The following is a 19513-nucleotide window of genomic DNA, read 5'->3' on the forward strand; positions in this document are numbered from 1 at the left end:
CCTTTCCCATACAGTTCCCTATGAAGAGCGCAACACGGGCAGTTCACTGAGGGTTTGAGACACAGTCCGTGTCGCGCACTTAATCTCGGACAGCGCACTGGTCCACCTGGATGCAGTGACTTTCGTTTCTTTGCATTCAATCCTAGCGAAAGAGACACTTTGAAAATGGCTGGAGCAATTATTGAGAATATGAGCACCAAAAAGTTGGTGATTGTGGGAGTAATTCTCCTTTTATTCCAGGCGTTCTCCTTTATGGTCGGTGGACTGATTGGTGAGTGGCTACTTTTACAAATCCGCCTAGATTTTAGTTCTTTTTGCTGCACAGTGTGTAGTCATTCGTTCTGGTGTGCAACATTCGGTGTTTTTCTAGCAAAAAATAAGTCTTACTTGCGTAATGGCAAGGAGTGAAAAGTTGCGGAATGGCTTTGTTACAGTAGTGTCAAAGATGGGCGCTTATTTTCACCCGTCGACTGCTGCAGTCTTTGTGCTGCTGCTTCCAGCGTTCCGCCTGGAAGTTTGAGAGCCGATAGACGCGACATTTAGTTTTACTCGCTACTTCTGCTCCCTGAAGTTTCTTGTTTTTCCCAGGTAGCCTACCTGAGGAACTAGCCAGAGAAGAAAGACTCTGCTTGTTTAAACCCACTTGAGCTTGAATATTTGACCGTGAAAGAGTGTATTTGTCGGTCAGTACTGTTTAAAAATAGCTTGATAATTATTAAGAGATTTTTGCTATATACCTGCGCGTGGTTTGTGTATCATAAACGCACATTTTATATTTGAAACAACTTTTTAATAGCTGTTCAGTATAACTTCAAGTTAGAGCAGTTAGACTAATACAACTCAGGAGAAATCTTAGTACAACGTTTAAGAAACATATTTGCAACAAAACAAAAGCATGATGTTATAGACAGTTTTCTGTGTGCAAACAATAGACAAAGCTAGCTAACATTTCCTTTAACAGTGAAGTATATTGTGTATTACAAACGTTATGTTTATTTTAGTGAATTAACTTGTGTTTCTATTCTGCAGTGAAAGGGTTAATAAATAAGGGCCAATAAAGGGTTAAACGAGGTGCATCTCTAGAAGTTTTCTTTGATCCTACATCTGAACAGACAAGCCCTCTGCTCCCACAGGCTCCTGCCTGCATTTTCAATCAACCTCACCAATGTTATTCTACGCCCTTTTTGACTGTACAGCGATCAAATATTCCCCTCTATCTTAAGGATTGAGTATTCTTTTCCATGTAGCTTGTTCTGTTTTGCACCATTGGGGAACACGGTTCGTCTTCATCCACACTTCCCCTTCGCAACCTCAGACTTCCTTCTGGTTTTGATAGGAAGGGAATCATTTCTTGGTCTCCTGCAGAATGTGGGATGAATGGTGATAAATTAGCTTGCTTTGGCTATTCTTGCCTGCGATTGATTTAATGAAGCGGGATTCCTTTGTGTTTGTTCGGTGGCTGGTGGCAGACTGGGTAATTGAGTAGAAAGGCGCACTGCTCCCCCTGTTATTGGACATCTTAAACACGGCATGAGGTCACCAGGCCGAAAGGCGACCATTATTTTATGGTGGTATTTTGAAGAGGGTTTGTTCTCAGGATTGTGGGTCAATGAATAATTGAACTGAAAGAGGTTTAGTGAAGCTAATTTAGTTTGCTCAGTATATTTCACAGGAACAGGGTTGTAGCTTGTACCCCTCAAAACAGGAACAGAGCAATTTATAAGCCCACACATTAGCTTTTAAAATATTGGGGACATTTTAACGTTGCTTTGCTTTCACTGTTTGGAATCGAGACTGAACCTGAACAGTGTCCTCAAGCCATAGGCTGGTTCACATTATCTCGCACTTCCCGGTCACTTCAGATGTCCTCAATGACCCAGGAAGGGATCTATTGACTCATACTTAACAAACTACCAGGACCAGCCTCCTGAATGGTGGAGGAAGCCTGTCTGTACTTTCTCATGCTAATGACTCCCTCTTAGCAAGAGTTTATCAGAGAGTCACTTTACAAGTCTTGTATTCATTGTCTAGGGCCTTTTTTTCATTATACACTACCGTTCAAAATATGGGGGTGGTAAGTTTTGGGCTGCTTTTATTTGATCTACAGTAATAAACTGTTTTCTATTTGAATATAGCCTATTTTACAATAAAATGTAATTTATTCCAGTCTACATAGTCACATGATCATTCACATATTATTCTAATATGCTGATTTGCTGCTCAAGTAACGTTATCTTATCCATGTTGAAACCGGTTGTGCAGCTTCATATTTTTGTGGAAGCTGTGATACATTTTTTAAGGGTACTTTGATAGAAAGTTCAAAAGACCAGCATTTATTTGAAATATATTTTTTGTAACAATGTAAAAGTCTTTACTGTTACTTTGAATGCATCCTTGCTGGATATAAGTATTAATTTAACACATTCACTGGTCTTTTCTCTCAGTCTGCATCGTTTTAGCTTGATATGCACTTATGGATTTCTGTATGAATTTAAAATGTATTATTATTTACAAATCATTCACACTAAATCATTGTTTGTTTTATATATTTTTAAAAATAAAATTTACTTGGTATTTGATTAAAAATGTATGAAACTATCACATTTATAACATTTTATAAAATGTTATATAAATATATATTGCTTTTATTGAAGTGGTCATCTCACGACAATCAAATAGCAATAATGAGAAAATGCATAGATAGAATATGAATATATATAAATGCTCCTTGCAATTCAAAAAGGTTCTATGTAAAATGCAGAGAGATTTTGCTTATCTCTTGCATATAATGAATAATTGAAATCTTTTTCTGCAGCTCCAAGCCCCACCACCGCCGTCCACTACCTGGCCACCAAGTGTGTGGACACCGTGAAGACCCACCATAAGGGCCCCAAATGGTTCATGCCATGGGGCCCCGACCAGTGCAGCAAGATCAGAGACTTTGATGAAGCCACGGCCAAGAGAATCGAGGCCAATAACATTGTGTTTGCTGTCCACATTCCTCTGCCCAACAGAGAGATGAGTGCCTGGTTCCAGTTCATGTTGGTTATCCTCCAGCTTGACATTGCATTCAAAAGGCAAAACCCGATTGGTAAGTGATGAAAATGTGTGATTGTATGTGTTTGAGCAGGTCATATTTTGCTCATCTACCCTCCAAAAACATGATATCACCATATGGTTTTTAAGCTTATGAGAACATCGCTATTTTGCTGAAAGTGTAGGAGGGGACAAATGAACACCCAGAGGATTTTCCCATTCTATTCACCCAAAAGTAGATTGGATTTCTCACATGCTGTGAGAGGACTAACAATGATGGATGGTCTGTTTTCTCACTGTTGTAGTTGGAGCCTGAGGGACCTCAATAAGGATTTAGTCAGCATGCAGGTAGGGGGGAAATGCTCTAGGCTTTGACACAGACAATTGGAGGATAATAAAAGGAATGTAGTCCTGCCATCTGGTTTCATTGCCATTTCATGAATTAAGATACACCTACAAAATCAACTTTTGAAGATTAAGATTTTGTCTACATTAATCCAGAGATGCATATGAAATCAGCGTTTTCGTTTCAAAGGCTCTCCATCCACACTAGCGTTTTTTCTCATATTATTTGCATAAACAAAATGGTCTAATTAAAATGATTGAATTATTGTCTGAGTAGACTATTCCATTTTATTTATCCATGGCACATGCATTTTTATTTTTTATACGTGTAGTCCAATTTAAGCATTGTTTTATTTCATTGTAAGGCAGTAGTTTTTTTTTTTTTTTGAGAAATTTGGCCATCTGAGTGTAAAATTCATTTTAAAAGTTAAGGAATCTTACACCGGTTCACTATAGGCTACTGTACTGTATATGGTTGAATCATGTTAAGGTGCTTTAGGCATGGCTTTTAATGGTGAGACTTTTGCTTTTGTAATCAGGCTCTTAAAAAATTATAAAAAATTTGGATTTAGATTTATCGGCCAATATATCGATTATCGGCTTTCAAATATAAAGAGTTATCGGTATTGGCCAACATTTTCATATCGGTGCATCCCTAGTCATCATGTTTTTCCTCTGGACAGCAATTGCGAGTACATTTTCTGTCATCTTTGCAGGAGTGTAATATGAAGAAGGAAACTTTATCTTTAGCAACAATGTGAAAAATGAATAGCACACAGCAGGTACATACCACTATAAAGAGAGATCTATTGGTACAATAATCACATGACTAAACATGCGTCATCATTTTCAAATACCTTAATTTTTTACAGTCCACACTACAACAGGAAAACGGCTTTTTAATATGTATACACAGTTTTTGCAGCACAAAAAGACGTAGAGAGAAAGATGCTTTTTCCAAATGTACCTGGATTAGTGTAAACTAAATAATGTCTATTAATATCTGAGCTTATTAGACGGTTCCATTCCATCACAATTTCTCTTTTAAATCAGGTTCTTCTTGACAGTTTCTCTTGATTTGTCAAATTACTGTGTCTTTGTTTGAACCTGACTGGTTCCAGCCGTGAAGACTTGCATAGTACTGTTGCCATTTAAAATCATCTGGTTGTGGGAGGGTGTGGATCTGGAACGGCTCCAAGTCTGCCCTTTCAAAGATGGGATTAAGCGGATAACACTGGCCACTAATGAAGAGCCATTGTTGAGCTAGAGCAGTCTGGGAAAGTGAGCGGAACATCGGCTCCTTCTAGCAGCAGGAGAACCTTTGGCTATTCATGTCTTGAGAAATGTAGGAGGAGTCTTTTTGGTTTCTTAACACGTTAACTGCTAGTGTGGAAGGAAGCCACCATGCTCCTGCTGTTATATACTCCACCCTGAAGCACATGCTTGTGCATAAACCAGCAAATAAGACAAATTTTCGCTTGTTTGCCACAATGTTTTCACTATAAATGTCTATCTTTGCATTATTCTTTATGCATTTGGCAGTTGAAGAAACTATTTTTGTTGTTCAGGGTTTTGTAGCACCATCTGGAACGCGCTCTCTCCTAGAAGATCCTCCTCAGCCAGATGTTATGTGTTTACCATGAGTCTTGTGTGATCTTCTGCCAGAGCTGTTTCTCTCTGTGTGTGTCCTGTTCTCTGAGCAAGACCTCACAGACTGTCAACGGTCTCCTCTAATAAGGTCCTAGCAGGGATTCATTTGGCACTCCGCATTCACCCAACACAGGCGTACTGTGCAATGTTTGGAAAGTCAATTCATTCTGAAAAAGTAACATATTGTACAGAGAAAGAAAAAGAGAGAGGCGTGTTACTGCTGCTTCTAAATTACAGATGGCACATGGGTAAAGACACCAATGCAAATCAACTCCTTAAACACATTTTGTGTTACCAAAACCCTGGAGACGAAGTTTGGCTGCACTGCTGCGTCATGACATTCAATCAGTTCAAATAGATTTTTATACCGCTTTTATAGCATATCATATTACATATAGTTTCAAAGCAGCTTTACAGAAAAATGCAGTAATCTGTTATCAGAGGTGACTGTGTCAAAGTAATGTCCATATGTCATAAATGCACAGTTCTAAGATAATACAAATAATGCAGTTAGCTAATGTCATGTATTAATTTAGGCAGAAACAATCTCATTAAAGCAATTGTTACAGCAGTTGTTATTGTAATAATTACAATATATAGAAAATTTTGCGGTTAGGTAAGTTGATTGAGAGTTGCCATCATCTGAAGTCCTTGCGGGGGTTGGTGTCATCTCTTCACAGGTCCTCATCAGATTGCAGTTGCTTTGATTTTGTTTGATTTTATACAAAAGAATTGTCAGAATCTAGATACGAGGCTAAGAAATCCTCATGCTGGTTAAACAGAAAATTTTATTTTTAATTATAGTAATGTGAATTTGATTAGTTTAGATATAAATTGGATTGGACGAGGGGTGTTTCTAGAGTTTGATCATTACTGGAGCACAGGCCAAAATTTTAGGGGGCATACCCCCCCCCCCCCCGCACCAAGGTGCAGAAACCGCACCAAAACATTTAATTCTGGTGACTTTAGGAGTCTTATTTATTCATTTTCTGTAATCATATTACTTCAAAAAGCTTTCCCTGATGATCAAGCAGCAAACAATGCCAAATTAGTAGAGATAAGCAAGCATTTGTTTAGCAGTTAAGAAGCTAACGATAAAATCTGTGCCGAGTAAATTGAATCTGGAAAACGGGATGTCCTCATTCTACTAAATAATACAAATTCAAATAGGGTACTACTCATCACATCAATAAGCATTAGCCTGGTAGTTACCTCTCCTCAACTACAACGTCGTATTATAATCGTCTGACTGGCCGCAAGTTGAGTATTCCACAGGGAAAAGTGAAGGAGGAAGAGCACAGCGAGAGGGCGGAGCCGAGGTGTGTGACTGAAGAGGATGCGCAGGATATTTTCGCTTGTTATTTCAAGTTTTAAGTATTTCAAATTATATAAATTATGCTCAATGAATAGGAAAGCCTATTTTCAGACATATCTACTCATCAGGAAAATTCTACAGGTGCACATAACAAAACTTTATTCAAAAAGGGTCCAGCAACGCCCCTGTCACCAGCCCCTCTGCTTCATTTTCCATGGAGTGCCATTGGTTCTCGCTTTCTCATCTCTCTGGCCCAAGCAGCCACAGTTTGGCCGGTCTCCAGCAATAACACAGCTGTTGAAATGGCTTGGTCGCCGGGGTGATGCGCGCTGCGCCCGGGCGGAATGTTTGTGTGCGCTAAGCTGACATTCAAAGCTCTTTGGCACAGCCGCTCGTAGGTGGGGGCCACTGCAGACACGCTGGAGGAGAGCGGACCGGGCTAATAATGTCTGCCGCTCTCTGCCTTTCTTTACCTCCTGCCCCTCCCCCCATAAAGCTCAGTCCTCCACGTCCAGGAATTCTCTTTAGTGCTCTCCAGCTTGTTTCATAACACAACAAGGATCTCTTTAAAGAGGTGAAGTGGAACACACAGGGCTGTGCAAAGCGATCTAAACCACGGGCCCCTTTGCCAGCTACCTCCTGCTTTCCCAAAGCTCAGGAGAATCACACCACATGACTCTCTAATACTTTGACAATCTCCAAGTTTTGAATATTTACGAAAATGGCAGTCTGTGAGGTTATGATTGACTTGAATAGGGTCTCCGTAGATTAAATGACTCCCAGGTTACCTTGAGCTACTTTTAGCCACACAACAATGGCAGGGCTTATTCATGAGAATGGTATGAGCTGTCATGAATCTGTCATTTCACGTGTCTGCATTTGGCCTTGTGTGTAAATGTCCACTGCTGTTCTTCAGTCAGCAGGCACTCATTTCATTTTTTTTTAGATGTGAAGGTCTCGAAGAGATAAGAGTTATCTCAAATTAAAATTCTGTCATGTACTCACCCTCATGTTGTTGCATGTCCTCATTGACTTTTTTTTGTTTTTTTGGAACACAGAATGTGAATTTGAGCTATATCCTGACTAATGATGTTAATCTAAAATGATCAGAAAAAGCAGAGTTCATACGACTCTTGCCCTTTAAGACAATGATTGAGTAGGTGACTGAATTTAACATTCACTAAGAAATATGATCATTTCAATGAATCGATTTGATCTAGTTGACAAAATTGGCCTAAATTATTCATTTACAAATCAGAGGCCGGATTCACGGAAATATTCTTAATAAAGAAGTTAAGAAATGTTTTGTTGAAATTTAAGTTCTTTATAAGAGTGCAATTCTTGAAGTCTAAATATTTTAAAAACTCTCAAGTTTTCAAATATGGCGGTTCTTGCCGAAGACTCGCTAATCAGCTCTTTTTACACTACCTTCAGATTACCATAGTTGTCATATTAAATGAAAATTGCAATTAGGAAGAATTTTATTCTTAATGTTTTGTGAATCCGGCCCTGATCCAGTTGTAGCGGTTAACGGGGGAAGATTATCAGGCAATAAATAGTTTATTTTTTTTTATTTTTTTTATTAGCTGCTATTTTATGTTTTCAGGTAACTTGGTTTAACTTGGAAAACAAGTCATATGGATATCATTTTAGTCATATAAATACTTATATTTAGCTTTTGGAGATTGAGACTCCTCGTTTACTTTCATAATTTGAAAAAGAGTGGGCAGGATATTCTTTAAAAATAATCACCTCTGTGTTGCACAGTAGAAAAGAAGTTATATGGGTTAATATTCAATTATATTAATTGATTACTCTATAATGCAGCCACTGTGACAGGTTAAAGTGCAGAATCGGTCTGATATTTCAAACTGAAGTAAGTGTGTTGGATGTTGGTGTGTAGATGATGGAGCTTTGGTCACCATGGACGTTGGTCTGGCCTACAGAGACAGCACCCTGAGTGAGTGGACTGAGATGGCCCACTCCATAGAACATCGCAAACTGAGCTGCAATTTCACTGCAACCAAGGTAAGCACACTAGTCATTTCTGACCCATACCAGATCCAAGCACACCCCTTACTGGACGTGTTAAGTCCATTCTACAAGCTTATAAAGGCTGTCGTTGGCCGATTTTATTCTCAAATTGTCAAAATGAATCTAGCTTGTACATGACTAGTTCCCTTCAGTCTCTGTAAGCACTTTTTTTTTCTTTCTTCAGACTTCTGAGAATGAAGGCCGTTACTATGATTGTGACCTGTTGCCCTTTATGGAGGTTGGTAGTGTGGCCCATAAGTACTATCTTCTCAACATCCGGCTACCTGTCAACGAACGCAAAAAAGTCAACATTGGGATTGGAGAAATCAAAGACATCCGTCTTGTGGTGAGTTTTCAGACTGTGACTTTGATTAATACAGTCATAGGATGCATGTTTAAAACTCACTGTTGTGTAGACGGTTTTGTTTGAGCATTGTTTGCATGGGAGGATTTTGGCCCAGTCTCGGCTTGTTATAATTGGCACACACTTCTGGACAGGGCAATGGTTATACAAATGTTAGTGGACTGAAGACATCTGGACTGCATCACCTCTTAATCTTCACTTTTGTTTGCCTTGCTCTTCTTATTTGACTCTCAGCAAACAGCCATGCCCATCAATTAAGTGTCCTTAATGTGTTTCTCATGATGTCACTATAATGTCCCTCTCAATGTAACTTTCCAGGGCATTCATCAAAACGGTGGCTTCACCAAGGTTTGGTTTGCCATGAAGACGTTCCTCACTCCCAGCATCCTCATTATCATGATCTGGTACTGGAAGAGAATCACCCAGATGACCAGGCCACCCGTCCTGCTGGAAAAGTAAAGCTATGTTTCTGTCACTTAAACTTGGCTTCTAGGTCAAATGTTAACATAGGACTAGAATGTTTCTGGTTTTATTAGTTTACTGGTCAATGGAATAAAGGAATATGAGATAACTTAGATCTTCACACTGGTGTGACTGTAGGAAACATTTTATTATTAACATTTTCTGGCTGGGGAGGTTGCCAGGGCATTGCTATTTGGTTGAAAGGGGTTACGTGTTGTTTTTACAGTGTTGCTATGTGGTTGCTAGGTGCCTGCTTACTAGCCTGAGTCAAATGAGTCCTCTCATTTGACTATATTCGTATAGTATGCAACTTCCATTGCATTTTTGTTATGCATTTTATCAATTCATGCATTCCCTGACAATTGAATCATGACCTTGGCTCAACTGTTTGAGCTACATGAATGCACTCAATACAAAATGCATTACTCTGTGAACAGTGTTTGATATGATACTATTTTAGAAATAGTATTTCCTGATGAAATCTTTTTCATAATTTTAACTTCATCTTTCTTCTTTACAAACTAAACAACACATGCACAATCTATCCATTTCTCCCTCACTCTGGTTTGGCAATAGCAGTCCCAGAAGACCGAAAGCTCTCAAGCAGTCATACTTTGTGTGACTCACAGGCAGGATAATTATTCTTTCATGTTTTAAAAGCTTTGCCGAGCCAACCAGCATACTGTTCCACTTAAGTGTCAAGATGGACTAGAATCCCTTTTTACATCTCAAAGAGAGAAGCCCAAGAATGTGTGACATGAGCTCCCCGCTGATTTTCTTATTATTGGAATGATGCCAGAATGCTGCTTCATGCCAGTGGAGCCGACAGACGCGCTGTGTGTGTGCGAGTTACACACGTCTCCAGGGAACAGCTTTTTTTTTAGTTGACGTCATGGATGTGTGCTGTCTTGCATTCTTGCACTTCACAGCTAGCTTTTTTTGTGCCCTTGATGTTTAAGAGGAAGCTAAATGCCTATTTTTTCCCCTGTAGTTCTTTTAGTTTTTGAAATCATTCTAATATGCTGATTTGCTGCTCAAGACACATTTATTATTATTATTATCAATGTTGAAAACAGTTGAGCTCCTTAATCTTTTTGTGGAAACTCTGATGCATTTATTCAGGATTCTTTGAATGAACAACATTTATTTGTAATTGAAATCTTTTGTAACTGTCTTAAAGTATTATCAATTTAATGCCTTCTTTCTTTAAAAAAGGATCGCTTGTCATTTAATATCAAGTTTTACTTTTCGACAGCTGAAAAGCTGCTTTGTTCACATCGGCAGCAAAGCAAATGCACCTTCGTAGTTCGTACCCTCACCAGAGTTGAACTCATGGGAAATTCCCAGCATTCCAACACAATATGGTCTCTTTCAGCCCCGATCGGGCAGCCTGGAATGTGATTCATGTGTTTGAAGTCACACCCCATCTCAGTCTCACCAATTGGTCTTCTAGCTTGTCCTAGCATGCCTGCTTTTGAACACTAGAGAATAAAGAGCAAGATGGAGTCAAATTTGTTTGACCTTCTTTTGTTTTTTTCTTGGTTCTACTCTTTTGATATCTTCCCAGATATTCGTTGGTAATAAAGTGATCTTTGCTAGTATATTGATAATGATCCTATCTCTGTACACTTTGCTCTCTTTCAGGGTTATCTTCGCTCTGGGAATCTCCATGACCTTCATCAATATCCCAGTGGAATGGTTCTCAGTGGGTTTCGACTGGACCTGGATGCTGCTCTTTGGTGACATCCGTCAGGGCATCTTCTACGCCATGCTGCTATCCTTCTGGATCATCTTCTGTGGAGAACATCTCATGGTTGGAGCCAATTTTTCCTTTTTGGAAGCATTTGAGCTTCTAATTGAGTTACTTGACCTGTTTTCCATATTCAAAACGTATTACTTTAATGCTTTCTTTTGTTGTTTTGTTCTAGGACCAGACTGAGAGAAACCGTTTTTCTGTGTACTGGAAACAGGTTGGACCCATTGTTTTTGGCTCATTCTGCCTCTTCATCTTTGATATGTGTGAGAGGTGAGCCAACGTTGAACTTCCCGCATTCTTTGCATGAAGTAACTCTTTAGTTCCCATCTAACTCGAGTTCTTTCGTGCTTAGTGCTGCTGGGTAAACAATGTTTTTTCTTTACTTTTTAGAGGAGTACAGCTGAAGAATCCTTTCTACAGTATCTGGGCCTCAGATGTTGGGACAGAGCTGGCTGTATCCTTCTGAAAGTGTGGGCTGTCTGTAAAGATGTTTCTTAATTGAAGAGAAATTCTTCATGATGGTGGCTAATGGTCTAAACCCAGTGGTGTTCAGTCTTGTATTCTGGTCATGCATCTTCTACTGCCTTGCATACCACATCTGTTCAGGCTTAACATGTAGTAAAGGCGTCTAGACTAAATGATGATCACCAGGAAGATGTCTTAACACCATGCATACTACAACACTATCACAGAAGTACAGAAATCAGCACAATAGTATAGTGAAGTTATGACTTTAACTGAGGTTGGTGCAGATGGCCTTCATTATTGTAGCAGGAATCTGTGCATGTCTCTACTTCCTGTTCCTGTGCTTCATGGTGTTCCAAGTGTTCAGAAACGTCAGCGGGAAAAGGTCGTCCTTACCTGCTATGACGAAGGCTCGTCGACTGCACTATGAGGTAATGTGTAACCTAGATAGTGCTAGCTTTTATGACTAGTGAATAGCTTATGATCAGATGTGATCATATGTTGAGAATTACTATGTCCTAAATTTTTGTGCTCACCAAGGCTGCATTTATTTGATCTAAAATTTCCTTGTGAAATTGTGAAATATTGTAACTGTTTTCTGTACTATATTTTCCACACATTCAGCATCATTACTTCAGTCTTCAATGTCAGATGATCCTTTAGAAATCATTCTAATATGATGATTTGATGCTCAAGAGAATTTTCTTATCAATTATGAAAACAGTTGCTTAAAAACACATTACAGGCTCCACAAAAATATTAAGCATTCTTTGTTGAAAATTTCAATTTCAGTTATTTGAAATGGAAAACTTTTGTATCATTATAAATGTCTCTATCACTTTTCATCAGTTTAATGCGTCTATATAATGTATAATAAAATGTACAATTGTTTTCAAAAAGAAAATTCTTACTGACCCCAAATTGAGTAGTAGTATGAATTCAGCTTTAATGTCAATTATGTATAATAGTTTTATGAATTATAAGTTTTTTAATACTTTTATTTCAAAGTTCCATGTGTTTATTTTACCATTTAGCATTTTTATAGCTTGAGTTTCTTTAATGATGATTTTATTTTATTATCTTAGGGCCTCATCTTCCGCTTCAAATTCCTGATGTTGGTCACGCTGGCATGTGCTGCCATGACTGTAATCTTCTTCATCATAAGCCAGGTATAGATTAGTTATCCTCTAAATCTGTTTCTACGTGATATTTCATTTGTAGATTATAGGTGGATGGATTCATTCAGATGATGGTCATTGTTATGTACGTGTTATATGTTAACAGGTGAATGAGGGTCACTGGCACTGGGGCGGGTACACGGTTCAGGTCAACAGCGCCTTCTTCACTGGGATCTACGGCATGTGGAACCTCTATGTGTTTGCCCTTATGTTCCTCTATGCGCCGTCTCACAAACGCTACGGGGACGAGCAGTCAAGCGGTAAGACTCCTGAAGAGGAAAAAAATTTGTATGACACCTGGATTTGCAGAACCTGATTTCACCAAGTGCGACATGTTCCTGGAACAACATCATCTTTGTTTATTCTGGAACAACATTTCAATCAGATTTGAGCGACAAGTTTACAGTTTATGTCATGTTTGGCTTACAACCAGGTGCTTCTACATCAGTGTTAATTACCTATCATTTCCCTCTGATTTTAGGAATAACTAATGGGTAGGGTTAGATTTAGGCGTAGGGATAGGGTTTGGAGAAAATTTTCAGACTGGAATGTTGTTCCAGGATCAAGGAAAAATACTGGAACGCATCTTACTCTGCTAAATCAGGACGTGCCCTGTGTTCTGACAACTTGAATTCTCAGTGTCTCCTTTATATCTCTCATGGCAAAACGTTTATGCAGAAAAGCTGCATATCGACAATAGGTTATTACAAATTACAACCTTTACCAACCACATTCAGAGAGACTCCAGCTACATGTGGACACTTGGACACTTAATCGTTAATTGTAAAGTTTGATCACAATCCTTCGGTTTGCATTGCCAATTTTACTAAAATAACAATTAGGAGAATACGGACATTAATATAGATATACCATCGACACATCTGTGCCCTATATGAAATATTAAAATACATGAATATTTAATAATGAATATTAAAAACCTTACTGTCATCGTGAACCTGGCTCGGTATTAAAAAAAAAAAGATAAATCATCCAAATGTTTATCAGGAGAAATTTCTGGATATAAGATGTAGCTTACCATCTCATGTACCATTATACACTGATGGATCAAAGTCAGACAGTCATGTATCTGCTGCAGTAGTGATTGGTCCAAAACGTTTTGGCAAGTGTATCCCTGGAAAAATGTAAGTTTTCACTTTTCACAGCTGAAGTGCATTACTTTTAGCTCTAGAACAAATAGAAAATGAACATTTTAAAAAATTTGCACAGATTCTAAATCCTGCCTACAAGCACTTTGAGTCTTTGAAAACAACATCCTATAATTATCAGCATAATAGGAAAAGTGGACTCTTTAAAGAAACAAGATTTTAAAATAAGACCAGCAATATATGATTGTCTTATTGAAAGGGGAAGAGAAACCAGTTTGTGATTTTTGTGTAAATATTTCTTGTGTAAAACATATTTTAATAGAATTTTAAAACATATTTTAAAAATATGTTTAAAAATATATTTTACATATATTTTTAAAGGGGTTTCTCCTGGAATCATTTAGAATTGTTATCATATACTAAATTGAAAGATTCTATGTAATTGTTATCATTACTGTTGTTTTTATTGGTATGCATGTTTTTGTATATTAAGACAAAATAAACAATATATTGAAGTGATATTGTAATCATAATTATTGAATAGGTTGAATAGGTCTACTTGCACCCTCAGACAGGAGTGTAGCTGTAGGCGCGCTGAGCGCAGATGGAAGACAGACAAACTTCAGATATCATATGAAATTTTCAGGGATTGTCTTGAACATTAACAGAAAGCTGTTAACGAATCACAGTTGAAATATATGTCTGATTTAATTGTACAAAATGCACAGAGACTGAAGGTTCTTTTCAGTACAATTAATGCCTTTTTAAATTCTACTCTTAGTGCCCCATTGGAGACCTCCACTGATTGGTGTGAAGAGTTTTTAAATAGTTTTATCCATAAAGTTGAGTGCATTAGGTCTAACATACCACTCCAAAACTCTCTTCTTTTAGAACGAGTAAATCAGAGCTCCCTTTCTCTTTTTCAACCTGTCATCTTCACAGCTCTTCGAGATTGTTTCTAATATGAAGCCATCTTTCTGTCCTTCTGATGTTTTGCCTTCTAATATTTTTAAAGAGGCTTTTCCTATTCTTAGTCCAGTTGTTACTGCTATTATCAATCGCTCCCTAGCTAGTGGAGTTGTACCAGCCACATTTAAACATGCCATAGTCCAACCATTTTTAAAAAAGCATAATCTTGATCATCAGCATTATTCGAATGACTACAGACCTATTTCCAAATTATCCTTCATTCCAATAGTCCTGGAAAAGTTGTCTACTCTCAGATCTCATCGTACCTGAGTGGTTTTAATTATTTTATTTTTTTCTTAAACAATCCAGTCAGGTTTTAGAGAATTTCATGGCACTGAATCTGCTTTATTGAAGGTTACCAATGATATTTTACTTTCTCTCGATTCTGGTTCTTGCTGTTTTTTAGTTCTTCTTGACTTAAGTGCAGCATTTGACACAGTAGATCATGACATCCTTTTCCAAAGACTTGATCATGTAGCTGGGTTTCAGGGATCTGTGCTAGAGTAGTTTGCATCTTACCTCAAGGATATAACTTTTTCTGTTAACTTGGGGAAATGTTTCTCATCTCATGCTCTTCTTTGGTGTTCCGCAAGGCTCTATTTTAGGTTCTCTTCTTTTTGCTTTATATATGCTTCCACTTGGTTATATTATTCAGAAACAACTTATCGTATAATTTCTATGCTGATGACACTCAGCTTTATCTTCCCGCTAAAAATAACACCTGTTCTCTGTAATCTTTTTGACTGTCTTCAAGACATTAAATGCTGGATAGACACTTCTTCTTTTTTTACAGTTAAATAGTGATAAAGCTGTAGGGGAAAACTTACTTCTGGCATTGCTAATCAGCTTGGTCCCCTCTCTTCTAATATGTGCTACTGGGTTAAAAACCTTGGTGTTATTTTTGATCCCACGTTGTTGTTTGATAAGCAGATCAGTGCTGTGGTAAAAGGTAGTTCAATTGCCAGAATCAAGAGGATGCTTTCTAAGTAGGACCTTGAAACCGAAATTCATGCTTTTATCAAATCAAAATTAGATTACTGTAATTCACTATCAGATTATTGACTGGCACTAGAAAACCTGCACATATACACACACTCCTGTACTTGCCTCTCTACACTGGTTACCGGTCAAGTTCCGTGTTGATTTTTAAAATTGTGCTTTTTGTTTTTAAATGGGTCATCGGATGTGCTTTTTGTTTTTAAATGGGTCATCGGATGCCCATTTTCCACAAGTTGGTATGATTCGTTAGGGTGTTCATGTAAAGTTTGTAATAATATACTTTGGTTAAAATTCCTCAATGGTTGAGTAAAACAACCCCCTTTTTACCAGCTTTTAAACAGCTTTGTTCACAGTGACCTGTTTCGGTGCATGTCTCTTTAAATGATAATGAGCAGCAACTGCTCATCCCACCCCTCTTTTCCATAGGGGGTGTCGAATGGCTGAGGGCAGAAATATGCTAATATGGGACAGTCCGTTAGTGGTCGTGGGTGGAGCATGAGCATTATGACATCATAGTGCTCAGAAAATCCAAACGGCCTGATTATTGAGTGTTAAAACTTTGAGGATTAAAAAAAAAAGGAGTGAATGGATTTTTTTCATTGTATGGTGGTTGTCCACACACTGCAAAGACACATTTATATGCAAAGGCCATATAAAAGTGAATTTTGCATCCGGTGACCCCTTAAAGTTCTTCATGGATGTGCTCCCCAGTATATTTGTAATATCCTTACTCCACATACTACTACTACTAGATCTCTTCGGTCATCAAATCAATTTCTCCTCAAAGTCCCTCATTCACATCTTAAAACTAAAGGTCATTTTCTGTGGCTACTCCTAGGCTCTGGAATAGTCTTCCCTTTCACATCATGTCGTTTCAAACCCTGATGACCCTTAGATCAAACTTCATTGGTTCTTGCTGAAGTTCAAACATGCTGTGCAACACGAGAATGAACCTCATTGGTTCTTGAGGAAGCTCAAAAGTGATGCGTAACATGAGAATGAACCTCATTGGTTCTTGCTGAAGCTCAAACGTGCTCCGTAACACGAGAATGAACCTCATAGGTTTTCGCACGTCAATAAAACATGCTTGAGCTTCAGTTTATCACAACTAATGTGTGAGTTTACCATGATTTGATGTTCCCCATTCTAAAAGATAGATGTACTTGCTTGACTGAAATGGCTGCCAGAGAGGTGTTTCAAAGATGGTCACCGAGTCAAATGACTAGCCTTAAGGGGCTTTGACATGGACCTGTTGCTGACAGTTAAAACTAAATCTTTATTCTATTTCTGGAGATATCAAAGGCTGGTTTCCTTGTGCGCGTAGTGAATCACTTAAGTTATTTGAATGATAGTTGTCTTATCAACAATGACTTATAAATAATGAATGAAGGCCAGATTTGTGGTTTTGCTCAGAATGTTGCAAAAAAAAATGTTACCCATATACAACCCTGAATATGTTAACATTAGACTTATTTGGTTTTCAGACAAACTAAGACTACACTTTGAGGCACACCCACCCAAAACCACTTTTTTGCCCCATGAAGCCTGAGAAAGATGTGTCATACTCCCCAAAATGTTTTTTTTTTATTGTGCTGTATCTAAATGGATGGGTTGTCTAAATCAATTTTAGTATTTAAAAAGATGTCTCTTGATAGTCAGACGGTGCCGTTTCATGTCTGCAGCTTGAAGAAATCAGTACCTGCAGTACCGCGAAGGCATTCACTTGGCACCATGTTTTACAGTGCTGGTGTTTGGTTTGTTTTAAGACGAGCTCATCTTGATGCCAGGAAAAGGTGGGGCTTGTGTTTTTTTTTCCTTTGGGGAAATGGGCCTCTTTGGCAGCAGTGGGTGTCTCTAATCTAGGCCAGGCTTCCTACTTGGGCTGGTGTAATGAAAACCATCAATATCTTGATGTCATGCTTGAAATTTTCTTCATGTTTTTTTTTTTGCTCCCAAAGGGCATATGTTGTTATTAGATTAGTCATTCTGTGTTTTTCAATAATTACTTCAATATTTTGTGTGCCGTTTTTATGGGTAGAAAATAGTTTTAAGGTGCTTGAGCCAGTGGTAAAAAGTGTCACAGTGAAGCCGGCCGTGACTACATCACTGAACATCACAATATATACCGGTCTCCTCCATCGCGGAGGTTTTCTTGTGTAACGAAAGAGTTCTGCGCTGTGACTCGACAGGCCGCTTATTTGGAGAGCGAGATGATGCTGCTCCATTTTTCCTGCATTCATTTTGAAATCCTCATCACATAAGTGGGAACGCCTTTGTCCTTACCAAAGCAGCCCATGCGGATTTTATCTGTAATGTTTTCTCTTCTCTTTGAGCTCAACGTTTTAGAGGCATTAGGTCTGTATAGACTGTTTTTTGGTGGTGTTGTACTTTTTTTTTTTTTTTTTTTTTTTTTTTTTTTTTGAAGGTCTTGTCTTGGTCTCACAGAATTTGTACTCTGTTTAGACTAAGAGGACTCTGGGTTTTATTTCAAGACCACAGCTGCGAGGATATCACTAAATTGCCAGTGCATTGTCTGATTTACTTGTTAACAACTAATTATTGTGATTGGATGTAAAACTTCCTCCTTCAAATGAAATCAATAACATTTCTGTTTTGACTTCTTTTGTTACTGTTGTGAGTCGGGAATTGTCAAATTTCACCAAAATTAATACAATTACCTAAGATATGATTGCAAAAAATGTACTTGTATAAGATCTTGTTTTTTACTACAGCAATTTTGAGGTATTTTGTTTATGCTGGATTCTTCACATAGAGAAAATATCATCGCCTTGAAATTTTAAATGTTTCCTGCCGTTCCTACCCTGTCGTAATGATCTGTTAGTGTAAGTGTTGATCAGTCTCTGATACATTTTTCCTCTCTTCTCTTCTTTGATAGCTGATCAAGGTGGAAACAGTGGAGAGGACATTCAGCTGACCACCACCATCACACACGTGGACGGGCCTACAGAGCTCTACAAAATGACCGGGAAAGAAGCTCAAGAGTAGCTGTCACCTTTAACCAGTCCAACAAGAGCCAGCAGAGTCTCAAAAGTTCAAACAATACTCTTTTGGGTGTCTTGTGTGGTTTTCCTCATTTCACGCACAGCCTCACAAATATTAAGCCCCTTTTTCACAGTTTGACTTTCCGTTCCACTGAGGTTCCGTTTAAGAACTGCTGCTCGTGCCGAGCTGTAGAGACGTGGAGTTGCACACCATCTTGTGGTGCTGGGAGAAATTATCGCATGTATCTCGCACTGTGGATAGGCAAAGACACTGGTGTTTGCAAGGACCAATATAAAGTACTCCTAAATACCAGGAGGAAAGGGAAACAAGGATATTGTTTCCTATTGATATATTTTGAGATCATTGTTTTCCCCTTTCATTTTGTGATTACAAAACAAGGAAGAAAAACTGTTAGCATACTGTATAGTTATGTATGTTTTTGTCGGTTGATCCTTCCTCATCTCACTTCCTTAAACACTCCCCACCAAATGAAAACTCACCCATGGAACACATAACCTGAGTAACTGAGTTAAAACCAAGGTCTCAGAACAAGATGTGGATGTCAAGTGACGTGTAGATCGGTCCTTATGCTCTGAATGGCAAACACTATGTTCTATGTTACAATGTAGAGATATATTTTTTATAAAGTGCTTATTTTCATCTGTATGAAAGCATTAGTAGCTGTATTGTATCACTGTGTTGTAAAAAAAGAAAAGGAAAAGAGCATCTGAGGTTTTTTTTCGATTGTATCAAGTGGAAATTTAGGGTTTTGTTTTTTTCATGCTTTTTATGCTAATTTAAATAAAACACATTGTAGATTTGTTTGGTTAA

The 19513-nt window shown here is 38.1% G+C and overlaps 1 protein-coding gene across 1 annotated transcript; it reads left to right on the forward strand.

The window, feature by feature from the left end:
• wls (Wnt ligand secretion mediator) lies at window positions 1-19513 on the forward strand. Its single transcript, XM_079876683.1, has 12 exons — window positions 1-271; window positions 2816-3091; window positions 8250-8374; window positions 8565-8726; window positions 9063-9199; window positions 10851-11019; window positions 11135-11232; window positions 11353-11416; window positions 11715-11858; window positions 12513-12596; window positions 12712-12865; window positions 18576-19513. Exons 1-12 carry the CDS (start codon window positions 166-168, stop codon window positions 18683-18685), a joined length of 1629 nt encoding a protein of 542 aa, XP_079732809.1. The 5' UTR covers window positions 1-165; the 3' UTR covers window positions 18686-19513.

The sequence above is a fragment of the Squalius cephalus genome (genome assembly GCF_949319135.1).
Source record: "Squalius cephalus genome assembly, chromosome: 7".
Classification (NCBI taxonomy): domain Eukaryota; kingdom Metazoa; phylum Chordata; class Actinopteri; order Cypriniformes; family Leuciscidae; genus Squalius; species Squalius cephalus.